Source organism: Vigna angularis, chromosome 2 (genome assembly GCF_016808095.1).
Source record: "Vigna angularis cultivar LongXiaoDou No.4 chromosome 2, ASM1680809v1, whole genome shotgun sequence".
Taxonomy (NCBI): domain Eukaryota; kingdom Viridiplantae; phylum Streptophyta; class Magnoliopsida; order Fabales; family Fabaceae; genus Vigna; species Vigna angularis.
Window position 1 is genome coordinate 2,241,265 of NC_068971.1, and position 23,366 is coordinate 2,264,630.

At 40.5% G+C, this 23,366-nt stretch overlaps 1 protein-coding gene across 12 annotated transcripts in view; it reads right to left on the reverse strand.

Annotated features, from left to right (window-relative positions):
- Positions 1-23,366, reverse strand: part of LOC108328298 (protein FLX-like 2) — a 38,357-nt gene that overhangs the window by 14,349 nt on the left and 642 nt on the right. For 2 of the 12 annotated variants that reach the window (XM_052873345.1, XM_052873346.1), the window contains one exon: positions 2,998-3,047. The exons of 6 other annotated variants lie outside the window; for them this stretch is intronic. In XM_052873345.1, coding sequence (XP_052729305.1) covers positions 2,998-3,047 — 50 coding nt within the window. Of the gene's footprint in view, positions 1-2,997; positions 3,048-21,565; positions 21,727-22,421; positions 22,497-23,366 lie in introns of all 12 variants that reach the window. 4 more of the 12 variants (XM_052873348.1, XM_017562143.2, XM_017562149.2 and 1 more) reach the window with 4 other exon arrangements.

Below are 23,366 nucleotides of genomic sequence, written 5' to 3' on the forward strand. Positions count from 1 at the left end.
TTTCACCACTCTCACCTTTTTTTTATCTCGATAAACTAATAAGGGTTATATAAGCTGAAAAAAACCCGTTGTTAATCTTCTTTCGTTTGAAGGTATGATAGAGGAATTCCGGTAGAATAATGCTACGAACCCTAAAAATTAATTTAACTAAAACAAATCTTGAATATGAACTTGTTGGACTTAGATCTAGTAAGATCCTTTGCGAGGACCGGAGAATACATCTAGACTGGACTTATGGACAAAATTGAGTTAAAAGAAAACTAATTGTATCAGCCCTCTTTCACAAAAACATAATATTCCTTCACTTTTGCCTCTTAGAATAATGAACAAAAATTTAAGAAATTTGTAAGTTCAAGATAAGTTGGGATATAAACGATGGAGTCCTACTAGAGAACAAGTTGCTCTACTAGAGGCCCTTTTTGCATTTGTAATACGAAATCCAAATATAGAACAAGAGCACGAGATTGCAACGAGACTTAAAGTTTATGGGGAAGAAACACTAATTTTGTCCGTATTTCAACATGAACAAGGAACAATTTGGAAATAAAAAAGAACAAGGTTGAGAGAATTGAGGTGTAACAATCTCGTGAGGGGTGTCCAACCCTATGGATGAAATTGATGAGGTGTAGAAACCTCGTAGAGGGTGTACCAACCCTGTGGAGGTGAATGAGGTGTAACAACCTCGCGGAGGGTGTACCAACCCTATGTATGAAGTGAATGAGGTGTAAAAACCTCGTGGAGGGTGTACCAACCCTATGGAAGAGAATGAGGTGTAATAACCTCGTAGAGGGTGTACCAACCCTATGGATAGTGAATGAGGTGTACCAACCCTATGGATGAAGTGAATGAGGTGTAGAAACCTCGTGGAGGGTGTACTAATCCTATGGAAGAGAATGAGGTGTAATAACCTCGTGGAGGGTGTACCAACCCTATGGATAGTGAATGAAGTGTACCAACCTCGCGGAGGGTGTACCAACCCTATGGATGAAGTGAATGAGGTGTAAAAACCTCGTGGAGGGTGTACCAACCCTATGGAAGTGAATGAGGTGTAAAGACCTCGTGGAGGGTGTACCAACCCTATGGAAGTGAATAAGGTGTAACAACCTTGTGGGGGGTGTACCAACCCTATGGATGAAGTTGATGAGGTGTAAAAACCTCGTGGAAGGTGTACCAACCTATGGAAGTGAATGAGGTGTAATAACCTCGTGAAGGGTGTACCAACCTTATGGGTGAAGTTGATGAGGTGTAAAAATCTCGTGGAGGGTGTACCAACCCTATGGAAGTGAATGAGGTGTACCAACCTCGCGGAGGGTGTACCAATCATATGGATGAAGTTGATGAGGTGTAAAAACCTCGTGGAGGGTGTACCAACCCTATCGAAGTGAATGAGGTGTAATAACCTCGCGGAGGGTGTACCAACCCTATGGATGAAGTTGATGAGGTGTAAAAACCTCGTGGAGGGTGTACCAACCCTATCGAAGTGAATGAGGTGTAATTTCCTTGCGGAGAGTGTACCAACCATATGGATGAAGTTGATGAGGTGTAAAAACCTCGTGGAGGGTGTACCAACCCTATGGAAGTGAATGATATGAGGATCAATACGCTCGACGAGTGCCTTGAGTGTGCTATCGTAGAAGAAACTCTTGGATTCAGATTTTTTTTGAAGAAACATTGGTAAATACTGAGCAAAACATTAGAGAAATTTAGATATAAAGGTATGCTAACCTTTTTCACCACTTCATTTTCCCCTTACGGATTTTTGAACAATTTTCTTTGCTTTCTATGAAATGATGTTATGTTATGATGGTGCATGAATGCATATGAGCCATTGGTTTCGTTCCCTTCTTTTTTTCTCTTTTTTTTTAAACTTCTATGCTTGGAATCCGTTGTCAATGTTGACGTCAAATGCGATATACGTTCGAAATGCATTCAATCAAAATAATGTCAAGAAGCAGTGGGTTCTTTGATGAAAGGAAGAGAGCGTAACTAGGGGTTCAAATTCTCTCTAGCACTAGCTTGAACCTGAAAAGGTGCGGGAGATGAGTATGAAAGGTAGATGGTTGAATGATTACCTGTGGGTAACGTTAGCATTTGAATTTTTCTTACTTTGGGAGGTGTTGTTAGTATCTACACATGCATGGCCCGCAAGGGCTTCCCCAATTTTGTTGCGTATAGTAAACTTGATTTGGAGAGGTGGAAAGGTTCAGGTAGGAAGGATTGCCCCAATTTGGCGATTCTTGATTGACAAGGAGACTTCACATTTTTTGTCTTTTTTCTTTTTTTTTTCTTTTTTTTTTCTTTCCTTTTTTTTCTTTTGAGTGATTGTGTCATTTACCACATCATTTCGTTTCAGGGTTAAATTCGTGAGAAAGATTAGGACAAACAGTCTTCAGTCAGCGTGGACTTTTATTGGCTTGTACCGTGGCTAAATGTCAAAGGGTTTTGAAAGAAATGGGTAATGCAGGCTCAAATAAGTGTTTGGTGGTTAATTTGTTTCAACAAGAATCATTTGCAAGGTGTCGAGTCAACTATCCCTAGAGATTTGAAACTTCGGGCATCCTTTTATTTTCATTGCTGTTTTTTTCTTTCTTTTCTTCCCCTTTTGGGTCGCTTGCTTCGTTGTCCCTGTTGTGTACTTCTTTGAGACTTTATATTTTTTTTTTCCTTTTTCCTTCTCCCCTTTTTATCAGAAATCCCCTCCTTGATTTTGGATGCCCTTGATGTACCCTTTAGGTTGACATCGATGTGTTAATGATTCTTGTCAAGGGTGATGAAAACAATTATAATTTATGGCTCAAAAGGGGTGCAATTGGATAAACTTCTTTTAACATTTGGATAAAGAAAAAAATGGCCACACGTCACTCTGAATCTTTGCTTACCTTACTTTCTCGCGACTTTAGCCCTGAATAAAACTCGGTAGTGGTTGACTCATCGACTTCATTATTTTTTTTATTTATTTTTTTATCTCCCAATCAACAGATCGTTGGGGATGTGTACCATGATATGACGATCCGTAAAAGATGCATCTGTCGCGACGGGATGACGATCTGAAAAAGATGCGAGTCGAAAAAAAAAAGGAGAATAAGTCAACTAGATTCAGAAACCCGAAAGTGTGATATAAAAAAAAGGATTTGGAAATGAATAATGTCTCAAGAATAGGGGACCTCTCTACCAACCAGCCTGAAGCATACAAAAGAAAATCGAACCCATTTGGGCCATCCTTTTAGCCAACCCTTTTCATACCCACTACTTCTTCCAAACAGAACCCCATGCCAAAAACAAAAAAAAAACAACAAAAACTATGGCAACTTTGCGAATCTTATTTGAATTTTTCATCCGGATTATCATGGATTCATCATCATACTCGTTACACCAAACCGGGGCAACTTTTTAGGTACCTCGTGTTTTGCTTTGACACTCGTCTCCTTTACGGAGCGTATGAGGTAACATGTTAGCATGGCTATCCCATTATCTTCCAAACCATTCTAAACAATTCCCATTCTTCACTTGCGAGTGAGTTCAAACATATTTACGTTGATGTCTCGGGAGAAAAAGTCAAAATGTAATAATCTCAAAGTTAGATCTCGGATGTATGACATTCCTCACTTTTCTAAGCATTGGAAATAATGACAAGTTTGATGATTGCAAGTAAGACAATTGACTCGAAAAAAAAAAACAAAAAAAACAAAAAAAAACAAAAAAACCAAGAAAACACTTTTCATATGTGCACCAATCCATCAAAAAGAAAGTATTTCTGATCGGAACCATCTTCATTCATATGAATGGTTATCGAATCCTTTTTTCAAAAAAAAATCTTTCTTTCAACTAGTATCATCATTTTCGCTTCATTTTACATTTCTTAATTCGTAAAAAATAAATGCATATCATATCAAATGTTGAGTCAATTATTTTCGATGCAAATCATCCACTTTATGACATTTCATGAAAAAATGTAATGGATGTCAGAATCTCCTATAGTCAAATGATTAAATCACATATTCTTAAGAAATATTGGTGTGTGCATTGCTTGAAAACATCATCCTTCAACCTTCACTAAACCAAAGATTGACCCCAATCAAGGTCTTGAGCCCTAATAAACACAAAATTTTACACTGGGATAGATTTTCCATGTTAAGAGTATCTCCATTTGGCCTTTATTTGGAAGATCCTTGAATCCGTTAGGACAAAAAAAACGAAAAATGACTCTTGTTGAGATCATTTAGTTTTGTCTCCTAATTAATCTTGTGAAAATAAAACAATCAAAATTTGAAATAATGTGTGGTCATCTTTCTTCATCCAAAAAATATATCCATTGATACCAAATTTGACACAATAAGAAATTTCTTTTCAAAATTTATCTAAACAAGGGTTACCATCACAATAGAAGTCAACTCAAATTGCAAACAATAAAGGACACACTTAGTGATCAAATGAAGAGAGTTCATCAAAAGTAAAGCAGGAATAGAAAGAATCACAAAGTGATGACAAACAAAGAGTGAAGTTTTCAAATTAGCAGAGAAAGTCAAAACAGATTTGACGAATAACTGATACAAGGTGCAGATGGTAACTCTTGTTTCAAATAACCCACAAACTTTTATTTGACCCTTAATATCCTTTCTTTCAATACCCCTCAGCCAAAGCTACATTACAAGCCCAATAAAAGTCCACACGGATTGAATAATGGTTGCTTAAATTTTCATAAAGCTTAATTTTGAGACAAGACAAAATGACTAACAATGTAGTTGTAAAAAAAATGATGATGAAAAATACATGTCCTCGGAAGAAGGGAACTCCCCTATTTGATTAAGATTATATGAAGGAAAATCAAGCCGATTAGGGCAATCCTTTCAAGCCAATCATTTCCATATCCATCACAAAATTTTGAATAAATCTCATTCAAACTCTTCCCCCGATTCCCAAACTAGGGGGCAATTTTGGGCAACTTTATGAATTTCATATGTTTTGGCCCATTCAAAGTTCGTACCAAGACCAGGGCATCCCTTGTTGGGCCTCTCAGATTTGTCCGCACTGAAATTCATAAATCCACCCTCAAAACAGGGGCAGACACTTTGGGGCTTTGTATGATTTTGAGTCCATCTTATCATTCGTAAACCCAAAATTGGGGGCAACCTCTTTTTGAACCTCGCTTAATTGACTCATACCCGAAACTAGAGGCAATTTTGTGAAAGTTATACCCTCACAGTTCATAGATACATTTGTCCATACCTATCTTTTTACCATGCCCCCAAACTGGGGCAACTTCTGAGTATCTACGACTTCACATTGGCATTTGTAATTGTTTTAAGGAGTAAGAGGCCCAAGTAGCCAACCCGGTACTCTCCAAATCCTTCCACATATTTATCCCAACCCTTGATATCAAGCATGTACGCACCAATATTTCGTCCAGAAATTTCTAGCACAGAAGCTTCATTTTGAACATTTAACTTTAGAATTTGACATCCATTAAAAAAAATGAAAGTCTAAATCTTTATAGACTGGATGGTTTCAAAGAAAACAAATTGACTCAGTAAAAAAAAGAGTGTCATAGTTTCATAATCTTCCATCACGGATCAAAAGTCAACATCATGTACACATTTTCATGAATGTTCATCAAATCTTCTTCCTTCAAAAAAAGACAAAAAAATCAACATGCATCAAAGTTTTCTCCTCCAATTTCAAAATTACATATTTTCACCAAATCTCCTTTTTTTTCAAAAACTCGCTCTTTTTCTTTTACAGATCGTCGTCCCGTCGCGATTCCGGTTGCGACAGATGGCGACTCCACTGGGGACGTCTCCAGAGAGTCAGGCCATTTAATTAGATGTGGTTTTTCATTATGTTTTCCTTCCCTTCTTTTTTATCGATGTTTGATATTTGAAGTAATTGCGTGTGGATCATGTTGATTGTTTTATATTGAACCCTAGGGTAGAAAACATGTTTATATCTGCCTAGGATTTTTTCTGGTTGTTTTGCAGGTGAAGGTTTGGGTATGCATTGCATTATCCCTTTACACACACACTTTGTGCATATCATGAGTGGGGCCCTATACCCGGGTCTGAGCGTAACTTAGTATCAGAGGAGTTGTGTAGCGGTGTCACTATGGGATGTACTTCTTGTCTGGCTATCGTGAGAACTCCAGCTAGAGTATGTTCTCTTCACTTGTGTCTCCTCATCTAGTTGATTACTCGACTGTTGTGGAGATGCTATGAAGGGGGCCATAGCTCTAGTGACCATTGACCTCTAGGTTCAGAAGACCATCCTTGTGAAATTGCATATACTTGACCTTGGATCCAAGCCATTGAACCTTTATTAGGGCACAAAGGAAGAAACGTGTATTCTTGTAATCCTCACGATGTTCGTTCTCTTTCGAAAATTATGTTATTGCATTTTCATGCCATGCATGCATTTGATTCATCGTGTTGTTTTATTATCATGCATCATTTAGTAACATGATGGTTCTAGGGGAAATCACAGGTATACACTTGACTTCACACGAGATGGATGTTGACACCAGATCTGATGCTACACTGCATACAAACTCCGCCATTTTAAGAAAGAAGTCTAGCCTAAGGACACATGTTGGAAATTTGACCGGGTTGATAAATTTAGGCCGAAGACTCAAGACCATACAGAGAGAAGCCTTCGAGAGGAAATATGGGATTTTGTTGAGTTTAATGGAGGTGAAAGTACAGTTGCCCGCCATTACAACTCTAGCTCAGTATTATGATCCTCCACTGAGATGTTTCACCTTCCAAGACTTCAACCTAGCGCCAACTGTAGAAGAATTTGAACATATTCTAGGCTTGCCATTAGAGGGTACCAAGCCATATCAGCACTTGGAGCATCATGCCTCTGTTTCTACCCTTGCTGCTATAATGAAACTACAGCCCAATGAATTGGAGAACCGGTTGATAACGAGACATCAAATGCGGGGGCTGACACAAGGATACCTTGAACAATATTTGCACGACCTGGGCGATAGGGAAGAATGGGAGACCTTCATGGATGTACTAGCCCTCACTGTGTTTGGCATTGTCCTGTTTCCCAAGCTGGAAGACTTTATAGATTGCATTGCTATTGATGTCTTCGTGACAAAAAAGACGAGATCAGAAAACCCCGTAACAGCACTCCTCGCAGATGTGTATGGGACTATGAGTTTTTGCCATGAGAGAAAAGGGAAGAGGATTCTTTGTTGTTCACTGGCATTATATGCGTGGATGACGGCACGAGTATTTAAGGGGGTAATCGATGTTAGAAGTTCACCTGAGAATCTGTCGCATCAAGGAGGCAATGGGTGGGCTCTTTTCTTTGCCGGTTTGAGAGAAGGAAACGTAAAATGGCGCCTTCCTTGGCTTGAGACTAAACCATCTATCCAACATTGTGGAAACTTCCCTAACATACCTCTCATAGGCGCTAGGTATTGTATTAACTATAACCATGTTTTGGTCCAAAGACAGTTCGGATATCCTATGAAGGGAGCGCCTTCACCAGATTATCTCACGGCCTTCTTCATCTACTATGAGAACGGACATTGTACTGAAATGTTGAGGAGAGTCAGAAGTGCCTGGGAAAATGTGGTGCAAGCAGAGAAGGACCTGAGGAATGGAGTGATGGATAGCATGGTTAGTTATCATACCTGGATTCTAGAGAGGGTAAGAGAAGTCAAGTTGCCTTTCAAGCCCATCAATGATCAATCGGCGAGTGAAGGAACATCCCAAGCCCCAGAAAGTGAAGAGGTGAAACAGCTAAAGGCTGAGGTGGAGAAATTGATGGTGAGGAATGCTAGGTTGGAAAATGAATTACAGAAGGCTCGCAATGATTTTGTGGATATGAGGAATGATAACGAAGAAAAGTCACGGGCTTGTGAAAACGTTGTCAAAAGCTAGAAGGCCGAGAAAGATCATACATTCCGAGTAAAACAGGATATTGCGGCCGCAAGTAAGGAGTTATCCATGAGGGTGAATGAGAAGAATGTGGCTTTAGAAGAGGGCAGACAATGGAAACAACTCTATGAAGACGTCAAGAGGGATAAAAGGGAAGCCCTAAAAAGACTAAGGGAAGCGCAAGTCCAAGTACAAGAATCGGGGCATCAAATGAAGGAAATGGCTACATCCTTTGAAGCGGAGTTGAATCAGGAGCGCTGGAAGCTGGCAGAGGCTGAAAGGGAGTATCGAGCCATGTTAAAGCAGATGGAGGATTACATCGAGGAGCAGGAGCAGCGATGGAGGTCGATGGAATTTGAAGAAAGGCATATGGCCTTGATAAAGCGAATGAAAGAGCACATCGCTGAGCAAGAAAGACCGTAAATCATTGGAAGGAAAGCTTCTCTCAGTTGACTGCTTTGGCAAATGAAGACATCCCCAGAATGGTGTCGGAAGCTGAAGCGAGTACCCACTTTTATAGCCCACCAGTAGAAATAGAGCTTTTTCTTGATCACTGTAAACGGTTGATAGACGAGATGAAATCCCTCATCACTCGGGCTAGGAATTGATGTATTTAGAGATCTTTATGATTTGTTTCCTTTAAGAAATGTAATGAACTTGTTTCCCTTTAAATGAAAGGTGTGGGATGTTCTTCAGCATCTGCTTGTGTTAATTTTCATTAGTGATGTCATTACAATCTTGTGATTTCCCCCTATTACTAGCATGCATCATCTTTTCTTTTGTTCAGCATGTTTCATTTCCATCTAATTACTTAAAATAATAAAACAGTACGCGTGAGAAAAACGACGACCAGATTTCCACGACATCCCTATCGGACCCGGGCAAATTCAAAAGCCATGGCAAGCTGGGAGGAGTCACAAGAGTCTCTCAAAGCGGATGTTGGCCAGTTGAAGGACCAGATCGGCCAGATCTTGGCGGCGTTTGAATCCATGAAGACAACTGGAGAGTCTTCATCTGTGCATGTTGAGGGGAATGCTCACCCTTATCCCCGAATGTTCAACGTTGCGAGCCAATCGGTTCCTTTCTCACTGTATGGTTTACCTCCGGGTTACGCTCCTCTTGCAGGAGAGTACTCAGAAGCTGAGCATGCTTCATTCTCGTTTCCCGCGACTGTCAATATACCACCAATCGACACTCAGGGACCTGTCTTAGTGTCGGCTCCCATGGTGGGCACAGGAATGAATGAGACCAACACAACTGATGGAATTCGGGTACCCCAGTACCGCATGTGGTTGCTAGGGAGGATTCTTCAGCCGAGGCTGCACCGCACGCCACGGTGGTTGGGGGATTCGGTAGCCTCGTTGGAGCTACGGGTAGGTTGGAAAGTCTAGAGGCGAGGTTGAGAGCTACGGGTTTGGAGAGCGAGGCCGAGAGCTGTTGAGCGTAACAAACTAAAAGCGTCAACCCGTAAGTCATGAATCCTAAAGCCCCGGGTAAAGGTATAAGATTAATTAAAGTTATTACATCTCATTCAAATTAAGCATCACGGGCAAATCCAGCATCTTCCAGTTGTCGAGTCGTGCATCCAGGGAGCAGGCCCACACGAAACTGGAGCCTTCCGATCCATCTTCATCTCCCACAGCTGCTATGTGGCCAGCGTTAACCCAACCAGCGCTGCGAAAGCTCTCTTTGAAGTCACATATACGAATTCTTCCCACTTTGGGCTCCCGTCTTTCCACCCGAGCCAGACTGCGCTCTCTCTTTTCTTCTATCAATCTTCTCCTATCCTCCTTGGTGGGCTTGTATCCCAGGCCATACCTATTCTGGTTCTCGACGACCTCCAGAGGGAATGCTCGCCCCTGTCCACACTTGCCCAAACCTTTCCCATGCATATAACCTTCTTTTAGCATTGCTTTGGCCATCATGATAGAAGCACGCGACAAATGCGGGTTGACCGCGAATGGCTCCACATAGGTGTTTTCCACGATCTCCAGAGATTGGAAAGCTGTCTCGAGAGCTTCCTCGGCTGCTTCAATATAACGGGAGGATGATGGTCCGCTCACCAACAAATCCTCCTCTCCTGCCACTATCATCAGCTTGTCTCCCATAACATACTTCAACTTTTGATGTAGTGTAGAAGGCACAACCCTTGCAGAATGGATCCATGGGCGACCCAACAGACAACTATAGGCCGGGAGGATGTCCATGACTTGGAATGCCACTTGAAAGACACACGGACCGACTTGGACTGGTAGTTCTACCTCTCCCATCACTTCCCTCTTACTACCATCAAAGGCTCTCACAATCATAGAACTTGGCTTCATATGCGTTCCTTCACTGGGTAGCTTCTCCAAGGTTGCTTTTGGCATGGCATTCAGGAAGGATCCATTATCCACTAAGACACATGATATCACATGATCCAAGCATTTCACAGAGACATGAAGGGCTTTGTTATGACCTCTCCCCTCAAGAGGTATCTCTTCATCAGTGAAGGTGAGGTAATTATTAGCAACGATGTTGCCAACAATGCCCTCGAACTTGTTCAGAGAAATACCTTGCTCCACATGAGCCTCGCTGAGTATCTTCATCAACAACTTTCTGTGGGAAGCAGAGTGCATGAGTAATTCTAGCAAGGAGATCCGGGCAGGCATACGGTTCAACTGTTCCACCACTTTGTACTCACTCTGTTGTATGAACTTTAGGAATTCACCAACTTCTTCTTCAGATATTTCCCTCTTTGTTGAAGAAGGGCCTAGTGAAGGGCGATTATGATCTGGGTATAGCGTGCGCACTCCATCCAGAGGCCGGGCACTCTATTGAGGAATGTATGGAATTCGAGATTTTTCTACAAGACTTACTTGATAGAAATCTGATGCAAGTGTGCCGCAAGGTCGGAGAGGAAGAAGTATTTGCACAAATGGGTGGAGAATCTATTGTGACTCTACCCGAACCTTTGGTGATCTATTTTACTAGGACCACCCCTGCACTGGTAACTGAAGGAAATTCGTATGCTGTCATCCGAGTGCCAACTCCTTTCCCTTATAAGAACGAGAAAGTCGTCCCATGGAGATATGGGGCAACTGCATTAGATGAGGGAGAATATGCAAATCCGACTGTGAAAAACATATCAGGCATTGGTGGAATGACCAGAAGTGGTCGAATCTTTACACCACCAGAATTAGCGAGAGAAAGAACCAATGATAGGGAAGCAACAATGGCTGCAAAAGCAAAGGAGTTCTTGAGGGGGAAGAACGTGGAGGCCGAGGAGACCCTCGACAAAGAGGAGAAGAGGGAAATATCTGAAGAAGAAGTTGGTGAATTTCTAAAGTTCATACAACAGAGTGACTACAAAGTGGTGGAACAGTTGAACCGCATGCCTGCCCGGATCTCCTTGCTAGAATTACTCATGCACTCTGCTTCCCACAGAAAGTTGTTGATGAAGATACTCAGCGAGGCTCATGTGGAGCAAGGTATTTCTCTGAACAAGTTCGAGGGCATTGTTGGCAACATCGTTGCTAATAATTACCTCACCTTCACTGATGAAGAGATACCTGTTGAGGGGAGAGGTCATAACAAAGCCCTTCATGTCTCTGTGAAATGCCTGGATCATGTGATAGCACGTGTCTTAGTGGATAATGGATCCTCCCTGAACGCCATGCCAAAAGCAACCTTGGAGAAGCTACCCAGTGACAGAACGCATATGAAGCCAAGTTCTATGATTGTGAGAGCCTTTGGTGGTAGTAAGAGGAAAGTGATGGGAGAGGTAGAACTACCAGTCCAAGTCGGTCCGTGTGTCTTTCAAGTGACATTCCAAGTCATGGACATCCTCCCGGCCTATAGTTGTCTGTTAGGTCGCCCATGGATCCATAATGCAAGGGTTGTGCCTTCTACACTACATCAAAAGTTGAAGTATGTTATGGGAGACAAGCTGATGATAGTGGCAGGAGAGGAGGATTTGTTGGTGAGCGGACCATCATCCTCCCGTTATATTGAAGCAGCCGAGGAAGCTCTCGAGACAGCTTTCCAATCTCTGGAGATCGTGGAAAACACCTATGTGGAGCCATTTGCGGTCAACCCGCATCTGTCGCGTGCTTCTATCATGATGGCCAAAGTCATGCTAAAAGAAGGTTATATGCATGGGAAAGGTTTGGGCAAGTGTGGACAGGGGCGAGCATTCCCTCTGGAGGTCGTCGAGAACCAGAATAGGTATGGCCTGGGATACAAGCCCACCAAGGAGGATAGGAGAAGATTGATAGAAGAAAAGAGAGAGCGCAGTCTGGCTCGGGTGGAAAGACGGGAGCCCAAAGTGGGAAGAATTCGTATATGTGACCTCAAAGAGAGCTTTCGCAGCGCTGGTTGGGTTAACGCTGGCCACATAGCAGCTGTGGGAGATGAAGATAGATCGGAAGGCTCCAGTTTCGTGTGGGCCTGCTCCCCGGATGCACGACTCGACAACTGGAAGATGCTGGATTTGCCCGTGGTGCTTAATTTGAATGAGATGTAATAACTTTAATTAATCTTATACCTTTACCCGGGCTTTAGGATTCATGACTTACGGGTTGACGCTTTTAGTTTGTTACGCTCAACAGCTCTCGGCCTCGCTCTCCAAACCCGTAGCTCTCAACCTCGCCTCTAGACTTTCCAACCTACCCGTAGCTCCAACGAGGCTACCGAATCCCCCAACCACCGTGGCGTGCGGTGCAGCCCCGGCTGAAGAATCCTCCCTAGCATCCACATGCGGTACTGGGGTCACCCGAATTCCATCAGTTGTGTTGGTCTCATTCATTCCCGTGCCCACCATGGGAGCCGATACTAAGACAGGTCCCTGAGTGTCGATTGGTGGTATATTGACAGTCGCGGGAAACGAGAATGAAGCGTGCTCAGCTTCTGAGTACTCTCCGCAAGAGGAGCGTAACCCGGAGGTAAACCATACAGTGAGAAAGGAACCGATTGGCTCGCAGCGTTGAACATTCGGGGATAAGGGTGAGCATTCCCCTCAACATGCACAGATGAAGACTCTCCAGTAGTCTTCATGGATTCAAACGCCGCCAAGATCTGGCCGATCTGGTCCTTCAACTGGCCAACATCCGCTTTGAGAGACTCTTGTGACTCCTCCCAACTTGCCATGGCTTTTGAATTTGCCCGGATCCGATAGGGATGTCGTGGAAATCTGGTCGTCGTTTTTCTCACGCGTACTGTTTTATTATTTTAATTAATTAGATGGAAATGAAACATGCTGAACAAAAGAAAAGATGATGCATGCTAGTAATAGGGGGAAATCACAAGATTGTAATGACATCATTAATGGAAATTAACACAAGCAGATGCTGAACAACATCCCACACCTTTCATTTAAAGGGAAACAAGTTCATTACATTTCTTAAAGGAAACAAATCATAAAGATCTCTAAATACATCAATTCCTAGCCCGAGTGATGAGGGATTTCATCTCGTCTATCAACCGTTTATAGTGATCAAGAAAAAGCTCTATTTCTACTGGTGGGCTATAAAAGTGGGTACTCGCTTCAGCTTCCGACACCATTCTGGGGATGTCTTCAATTGCCCCATTTGCCAAAGCAGCCAACTGAGAGAAGCTTTCCTTCCAATGCTTTACGGTCGTTTCTTGCTCTGCGATGTGCTCTTTCATTCGCTTTATCAAGGCCATATGTCTTTCTTCAAATTCCATCGACCTCCATCGCTGCTCCTGCTCCTCAATGTAATCCTCCATCTGCTTTAACATGGCTCGATACTCCCTTTCAGCCTCTGCCAGCTTCCAACGCTCCTGATTCAACTCCGCTTCAAATGATGTAGCCATTTCCTTCATTTGATGCCTCGATTCTTGTACTTGGACTTGCACTTCCCTTAGTCTTTTTGGGCTTCCCTTTTATCCCTCTTGACTTCTTCGTAGAGTTGTTTCCATTGTCTGCCCTCTTCTAAAGCCACATTCTTCTCATTCACCCTCATGGATAACTCCTTACTTGCGGCCGCAAGATCCTTTTTTACTCGGAATGTATGATCTTTCTCGGCCTTCTAGCTTTTGACAACGTTTTCACAAGCCCGTGACTTTTCTTCGTTATCATTCCTCATATCAACAAAATCATTGCGAGCCTTCTGTAATTCATTTTCCAACCTAGCATTCCTCACCTTCAATTTCTCCACCTCAGCCTTTAGCTGTTTCACCTCTTCACTTTCTGGGGGTTGGGATGTTCCTTCACTCGCCGATTGATCATTGATGGGCTTGAAAAGGCAACTTGACTTCTCTTACCCTCTCTAGAATCCAGGTATGATAACTAACCATGTTATCCATCACTCCACTCCTCAGGTCCTTCTCTGCTCGCACCACATTTTCCCAGGCACTTCTGACGCTCTTCAACATTTCAGTACAATGTCCGTCCTCATAGTAGATGAAGAAGGCCGTGAGATAATCTGGTGAAGGCGCTCCCTTCATAGGATATCCGAACTGTCTTTGGACCAAAACATGGTTATAGTTAATACAATACCTAGCACCTATGAGAGGTATGTTAGGGAAGTTGCCACAATGTTGGATAGATGGTTTAGTCTCAAGCCAAGGAAGGCGCCATTTTACGTTTCCTTCTCTCAAACCGGCAAAGAAAAGAGCCCACCCATTGCCTCCTTGATGCGACAGATTCTCGGGTGAACTTCTAACATCAATTACCCCCTTAAATACTCGTGCCGTCATCCACGCATATAATGCTAGTGAACAACAAAGAATCCTCTTCCCTTTTCTCTCATGGCAAAAACTCATAGTCCCATACACATCTGCGAGGAGTGCTGTTACGGGGTTTTCTGATCTCGTCTTTTTTGTCACGAAGACATCAATAGCTATGCAATCTATAAAGTCTTCCAGCTTGGGAAACAGGACAATGCCAAACACAGTGAGGGCTAGTACATCCATGAAGGTCTCCCATTCTTCCCTATCGCCCAGGTCGTGCAAATATTGTTCAAGGTATCCTTGTGTCAGCCCCCGCATTTGATGTCTCGTTATCAACTGGTTCTCCAATTCATTGGGCTGTAGTTTCATTATAGCAGCAAGGGTAGAAACAGAGGCATGATGCTCCAAGTGCTGATATGGCTTGGGGAATCACGTAGTTCTGGCTCAGAAATATTATTTGTTATTTGAAATTGTAAATATTTTTAGTTTTTTTGTAGATTTCATATTTTTTGTAATTTTTATTTAGTTAAGAGAAAAAGATTTTTAGCACAAGGACAATGCAAGCGATCAGACATGTGCCTAAACCTTTAAAATATTTTATTATTATCTAAGAAAAGAAGAAGAAAAGGTTTTAGCACAAGGACGATGAGTGCGATCACACATGTGCCTAAACATTTAAAAATGTTTTATTATTATTTGAGAAAAGAATAAGAAAAGGTTTTAGCACAAGGACGATGCGTGCGATCATACATGTGCCTAAACTTTTAAAAATGTTTTATTATTATTTGAGAAAAGAAGAAGAGATTTTAGCACAAGGACGATGCGTGTGATCACACATGTACCTAAACCTTTAAAATATTTTTTTGATACTTTTAGAAGAGAAAAAGAAAAGATTTTAGCACAAGAACGATGCGTGTGATCACACATGTGCTTAACCTTTAGAATATTTTTTTTAGTATTTTTATATATCTATTTTCTACCTTTTTTTTGTTTAGAGTGCAGCAAATAAATTAAGTCCAATAAAAATAAAACACCAGATATACGAGTGGTGGTTATCATACAAAGGGTTACATGCAATAAAGACCACATAATCAGATAAAGAAACAAAAGCATAAAATATATATATATATAAAAATAAAGCAAAAGAAAAGCCCAACAGGAATAGGGGTACAGAGATAAAAAACCAGGGGTGCAGAGTGAAATTGAAGCTCCTTTGTTTGGGCCAATACTCTTCTTCTCCAACTTTGGATTTCTCTCATTTTCCAATTTCATTTGAACAAACACGGGACTCAAGTCTCTTCTCTCCCAGCCAAGAACTCTGATGAAGGGGCATCATCTCCGCACGCACACCACCGCTAGTCCAAGTCGTCGCCAGCTCAGTCGCCCACCGTCGAGACAATCCCCTGCCGTCACGAGCTCCTCCCGTTCTCCTTTCTCGCGTGCGAGGTTCTCTCTTCGTGCCGTGTCTTTGCCGTCTGAAAGAGCCCGACCATCGCGAGTCGCGGCTGATGCCACCAAGCCAGGGCCACCGCCCTCCGTCGAGCTCGTCGCCGGCCACGGAATCAAACTCCCATTTTTCTCTTCTCCTTACGCACGTGAGGGATAGTCTTCTCCTTCATGAATCGCTTCTTGGGCGAGCTCAGCCACCGCACCGATTAGGGTCGCCGCTCTCCGTCAAGCTCTCCCCACCATCATCGCGTTGCCTGCCACTACCGAGCCTGCTGCCAGCACTGCCTAGAGTCGACGGCGCTTCCTAAAACCGGTTGTACTGCTTCCTTCTTCGTTTTTCTGTGGGACGTGTCCTCCCTCCAACTTGGGGCACATCGTTCTGCCTTCTACTTTGTGATGGTCAGGTGTTATATATCCCTCCCCTTTTCTGTTGTAGGTGAGTGCTGGATGGAACTGGAAATGAGTGGGTGATGGACTGGAGATGAGTGGTGAGGTCCGGTTCAGAGATGAATGATGATGGGTCGTGAGGTGTATGGTTGCTGATGGAAGATGATTTTGTTGGCTGGGATAGATGATGATGGGTGAAGATAGGTGGTGGTCATGAGGTGTTAGTAGTGGTCGTGGTTGTCAAGATGGTTGGGTGTGATGATTGTTCGATAACAACAAACATGTACAAATATTCACAACAGCATCTCTTGAAGATCCGTTTGCTATTGCCAACCTTGTGTCTCCAATGAGTCTCAGCTGATTCTTCTTTTTTCCAGTAAGGTCTCCTCCCCTGGTTGGTGAGAATCCAGAGTCTTGTAGTGGTGTAAAAGGACTTTACAGAGTTGCAAGATGGGCAGCCGTGCAAGAGGGGTACCACGGTTTGTGGTTTACAACCCAAAAGCCAAAGTGAAGCAAAAAATAATTAAACCCCTTTAAAGAAAAACCAACACTGCCTCACTGCCTCACTGCTTTCTAGGAGTTCCCGACACATCCCTGAAACACATTCCCTAATCTGGGTTTCTCTCGTTTTGTCTTCTCTTCTTTTTTTGTTTTTTAGACAACTTTCCAGGAATTCGGAGACACATCCCCTGATTCCAGATTTTTTTTTGTTTTTATTTATTTTTTAATTATTTTTATTTTTATTTTTTTGTTATTTTTATTACTATATTTTTTATTAAAACAAATAAAGTGCAACAAAATAAAAAACGAACGCCTCACTGATTGGACGAGCGACTTACCACATCAATTACCGAACGTCGTTTGCTGATCAAACCATAATGGGCCGAACGCTCAAAACCGAACGCTGGACGAAAATAAGCACCATTAGTACGAAGGCTGAAGAGAAACATCATGGAGATTGAGCGTTCAAATGAGAATAACATCACCAAGACCGAACGTTCAAATGAAGACCGAACGTTCATTAGAACACTATGATTGAACGGTAAACCTATGAGGCCGAACGGTCGAACATTTGAACTGAAAATTGCCGAACGTCAATGACACCAAATGGTCGAACGATTGAGGACGAGCAGCCGAATGGTTGAAAAACTTGTTGATGACCGAACGGTCGACTCTCTGCATGACCGAACGTCCTAAAGGTATGAATGGCCAAACGGTCGAGTAATGAACGCTTGAGGATGACCGAACGGTTGAAGCTGAGAATTGTCGAACATCCTAAAGGTATGAATGGACGAACGGTCGAATAATGAACGCTTGAGGATGACCGAACGGTTGAGCATGAGCAACGAGCGTCACTGAGGTTGAATGGCTGAAAGCTGATCATGGATGACCGAGCGGTTAAGAAGAGGTTGGACGGTCATAAAATGGAAAGCTGAACGATTGAGAATGAAGAAAAAGACTGAACGACCAAATGATTGTGGTCACGGATGGCCGAGCGGTAGATTGCAAAAAGGCGAACGTCTGTGATATTGGTGAACGATTGCATGCAGGTGGAAGGAGCCGAACATTTACGATGGAGGACGAACATTTTTTTGGGGTCTAGAGGACGAACGGTTGCATGCAGGTGGAAGGAACCGAACGTCAAAAAAGATATAGAAAAGAGCAGTGCACGGCAGAGGACGAACGGTCCGCGAAAGGGAGAGGACGAACGATCGCGAAATCGACCAAAAACATTCGGTCCTAAAGCTACAGTAGAGGACGAACGCTCTTCTTTTTTTATTACATTTTTTTTATTATTTTTCACTCATGATGAAAACAAATCTATTGTCAATCCGGACGAAATTGGGTGTTGAAAATAGCGTTTATTGTTGGTTTCAAAATTATGGGTATCGTGAAAAGCAACGTTGTTTGAAGCAAAGCACCGCCACCACATCTTACTCTGTGCTGCCCCTCTTGCCGCCTTTTATGAATGGTAAGATATGTTGTATATATATATAAATATATATATATATATATATATATATATATATATATATTTTATTATTATTATTATTATTATTATTATTATTATTTTTTACCTTAACATTTCTAGTTTTGTTTATTTGGAGATCTTTCATGGATAGCGTCGTCGGTTCCAGATCGGGTGACGTTGGATCTTTTTCCAATCCCTCCCATTCCTGAAAAAAAAGAGATTTCTCCTCCCCTACAGTTCAAGGTAAAGGCTCCTTCCGTTGAGCTTTCCTTACGATTGCCTTCCGCCGATGAATAGTCTCGAGGAGACTACAATTGTCTTTATAAATTTTTATTATTATGGACTATAATCTTTAACGATCACTTGTGATCGACTCTTGAACATCTTTATTATTATTATTATTATTATTTTGTTTAAAGTTGGTTCCTGTATTCACGGTAAGGTAACTTTGCATCCTTACTATCAGATTTGTTGGTCTATTTTTATCTTGCAGTATTAATTTGTTTATTTATTTTGTTTAGTAGAGTAATTGAAAAACCACTTTGTAGATTATAGGAAAGGCTTTGAACATGTAATACTTAGAAAAACTTGTACTTCCAGAACTGTTACACATTTAATCGATTATTAGAAGTTATAATCGATTATTTTGAGCTTTTCTGAAAAACCTTGTTGCTTTGGAATAATCGATTATTACTCCAAATAATTGATTATCATTGGTTCTGATGAGAACTGCCAAAGTCTCTGGAATAATCGATTATTCCTTAGGATAATCAATTATCACTTTTGATAAACCCTGTAACTGACTCAAATAATCGATTATCTCTAACAATAATCGATTATATGTGGCAGTTATAATTCATCTCTGCGAATTCAGAATAGTTGGGTATATAAGGTTCTTCCAAAACTCTAAGAAAAGAACTCTGAGCTTTTTGAGAATACAGTCTGAGGAAGTTCTAAAAAGCTAGTTCAAGTGTTTTGCCTGGTCTCGTGAATAGGAGAAGCTCACGTTTCGTGTGTTGATAGTCGAAGCGGTTCTCTTCGAGTTGGGAAGGTGGTCATCTTTCGGTTCGTCTGTCGAAGGAAGATTTTAATCTGCGCAATTCTGATTCGTTTGTCGAAGGAAAGTTTTTATCATTCTTTTTATTCACCCTATTGTAAATCTTTAAACTAATTTTTAGTGAAAACGTTAATCACTTTTTATAGTGATTAACAACTGGACGTAGATTCTTTTGAATCGAACCAGGATAAAATTCTGTGTTGAATTTTCTTGCTCTCTATACTCTTTACATTTTACGCATATTCACTGTTTCATAAATTTTCTCTAAGAAAATTTATTTTCTAAAACTGACCATCTTAAAACGAGTTTGACCGAACACGCTTTCCGCTATCGTAATTTATTTCGCTGCACAACCCTATAGCGGTACCGATTGTTCCAACAATATATGTGTCTAGTTAGTTTAACGTGTAATGCTAGTTATACGATAATTAATTCACTTAATTAGTATCTATACTTATAATATTGAGACCTAATTTAGTACATTATCCAGCAGTACCTTACGTTTACAACTTCTAATCCTATCATGTATCCATGCCATAAAATTCAACAAATCAATGACCAATAATAGTTGAGATTGTATTAAACATGTTTATAGAATGAAGTTCACTCAAAACAACCATGAATCGCTACACTGATACCATAAAACAATGACAAGTAGTATTTGTTCATCATGTGAATTATGAAATCATGATCAGCCCTATACTAGACATAATGTATGTAAATTCCACATAGACCAATAACCAAAGATAATATCATGTGGAAATTCTAGTACCTGTTTCAGAACACCAACCAAGAACTCATACACCATAAAGATTTGTCTTCTCTTCTCCATTTATCTTCATTAAACTCTTTTTGACTTTACAATCCCCAGTCTGCACATTTTTAACTTGATCCCTTTCTGATATATAATCGTTTGTTCTCCTTAAACTCAACACTTCTTCTTAAAACCATAACCACCCAAAATCGAATTGAAACAATCATACCTCCCTTACGATCACACCTCAAATTTATGAAAGAACAACAACATCTCTTCTTTCCTTACAATTATCAAACATCTTAGCCTATGCTCAAACCTTTCTTCTGTGTGAACTACTAATCTTGAAACATCCAACTAAACTTGACTCTGAATCATCCACTTGCTGAGAAAACTTGACCATCTCCTTCCAATTATTCACTTAACTTAAAATCCTTAAAATACTTCATTCTCCTTCAAAGAACTTATGTTCTCTCAACTTGAGAATTATGTTTTCTAATAATTTCTTCTTAACTCTACTCTATGCCTAATCTAAACACAAATTAAAATCTTTCATAAGTAACACTACATTTATCATTATAACTAGAGGAGCAAATGTTAGAATATAGCAGTTGAACACAAAGCATCTATTGCTATCATTCCTATTTTCTCTGCACACAAATAATACACTAACAGATTCGCAATTGTTATCATGCAAAGCACCTATAAACATGGCAATGAGCATGATAATCCTATAAATTTTGTATTTCTTTATCATGGTAAGAAAAATCATCAAAAAAGTGATTGTGTTAATTTGGTACCATAAGAAAGGTGATTATCAAAGATTAATGAGTAACAAGAGCATAGAGAAATCAGATAAAAGTTTATGAATTCAGGCTTCTCCATTAATATAGAAGAAACAAATAAATTCCAACAAGGCATTTAGTTCAAAATAGTTCATCAAAAGGTAGTATAAGAAACCCAGGAACACATCATTAATTCTTGATACAAGAGGCAGATACTCAATTACAATTTGCAAGCATTATTTTATTTACTATATTTAAGAATAAAGAGTTTATAAAATAAATAAAAACAAGAAAAATCCATAGATTCATTTTTATTAGAAGATTTGAAAATTAAAAATATTAGACAATGAACTAAAATAATGCACTCCCACAAGAAACCCAAAACGGTGTAACACATAGAGGCATCACACACCTGCATAACAGAATAACCATCTTTATAAGCATTTTGTCCCACGGGAAGACTAGAAGCCTCGTTCTCATTAGTTCTAGAGGTGCCACCATATGGCACACATGAATTTTTATTACCACTGAAGAATCCACAAAACATGAAAAATTGAGGGACAAAGGCTCTATTCTAACATAGAAAATAGGTATGAAAGGAGATACCTACTACTTCTCCGATCCACGTTAGCATTGTTTGAATGCTCAGCTCGGCTCGAAGTTTTTCCACTTCCCTACTCATAGAAACATAGTTCTTTTCCATCATGTGAAGTGACTCAAGGTGATCATTGTATAATTTTGTTCAGTTACAAGTGACCCTGCACGACCTGAACAAAAGATTGTCAAGGGCACTAAACATGACACTCTGGAACTGTGTCAACATGTTGTAAGGAGAGAGTAGGAACAAAAATTGAATTGGTTGACATTGAAGTTGGCTTGAGTGAATTATGAGTAAAACACGACATATTGAAAGCTCAGAGGAATCAAACCGAAATGATAAATAGGTTTAAAAGAGTCACATTGGTTGCTGTTGGGATTCCAAATAGAATGGTGTGAGAATGGAAGATTTACCAACAACTAAAAGAGGATCCTATAGCTGCCAAACCTGTTCTTAAAATGTATGCCTACCACATGCTAACCACCCTAGCTGGGCCAAGCCTGCCTAAAACGTGAAGTGTAGCAAGGTGCCTTAGTATATCTCTGGTTACATAAATGCTCTGGCTAGTACATTGCTACGCAAATCCATGGATATTGATATTGAAGAGACTCCCAAGAGGGTCATACAAAAGGACAAGGAAATGGTGTAGGAATTCGTTCAAAGATCAAACACTCTTAGTAAAAAAAAGAGGAAACAACCATTGCCTTCAATTCAAACTACGGAAGTCATGTCATCAGATTCTATACTCAAGAAATTAGGATTTTCAGTAAAGCAGTCTAAAGAAATGTAAGAGATTAAAATCAATTCCAATGAGATCCAAAGTAAAAAAAAAGAGAATTTACCAAAGATAGAAATTACACTTACGAAAACTTAGGCAGAACTTTAGTGACTGATTAAGTTAGATAAAACAGACTGCAATATGTTGCTCAGTGCCCAAGCCTCCACCGTTATGAATAAATGGAATGGAAACAGAACGGAGATCAAAATCAAGAAATTAGGTATCAACCTACAGTTTAATTGTAATACACAACCAAGATTGATGGCAGATGAATAATACCACACTCTAGGAATAAAGTATTACACCCTACTGGAATAAATCCTAATCTCATAAGAATTCAGTGAGTGAGTTTCACAAAACCACATTACATTCCCAAGAATCATATTCTTCGGAGTATTATAGCTTAGAATGTTTTCTAAAATTAAAAAAAAAAATAAGAAAAAAATGAACGTTATAAGTATAATAGTAAGTAAATTACCATATTTCCATGTGAATATCAATTTCCCACCCCTTCCTCATGGGAATAAAAACAACTAAAAGCATGGGAATACAGGTCTCCTGAGAATAAAAAAAACATCCAAGAATCACGGTTGATAACTGTTAGAATAATTACTGTTATATATCATCGTTAAGGTTTGTCTGCTACACCATGAATGAGTCGTACCTAGTTCTGTACCTAAAGGTCTAGTGCAGACTCTTGACGTTCCATGTATTCTTGTGTTTTCAATATATATAGAAGAAAATGAGAGGGATCTGTTAAGCCCTCAAGAATATATTTTATCAGTTTTAATCTCAAAAGATATCTTATCAAGTTATATCCCTCCTCAAATGTTGATAAATGTCAAAAAAACAGACACATCTGCCTTTAAACTTGCCAATTGCCACATCTCCATAATATTCCACCCCTAGCCAATACTAACAAAGTCTCCAAACCAAAGAAACAAATACTACCCCATGAACTTTACAGCAATAATTGCATCCCATAGAGAGACAGCTAGCATTCCAGATCACCTAGACCACAACACAAGAAG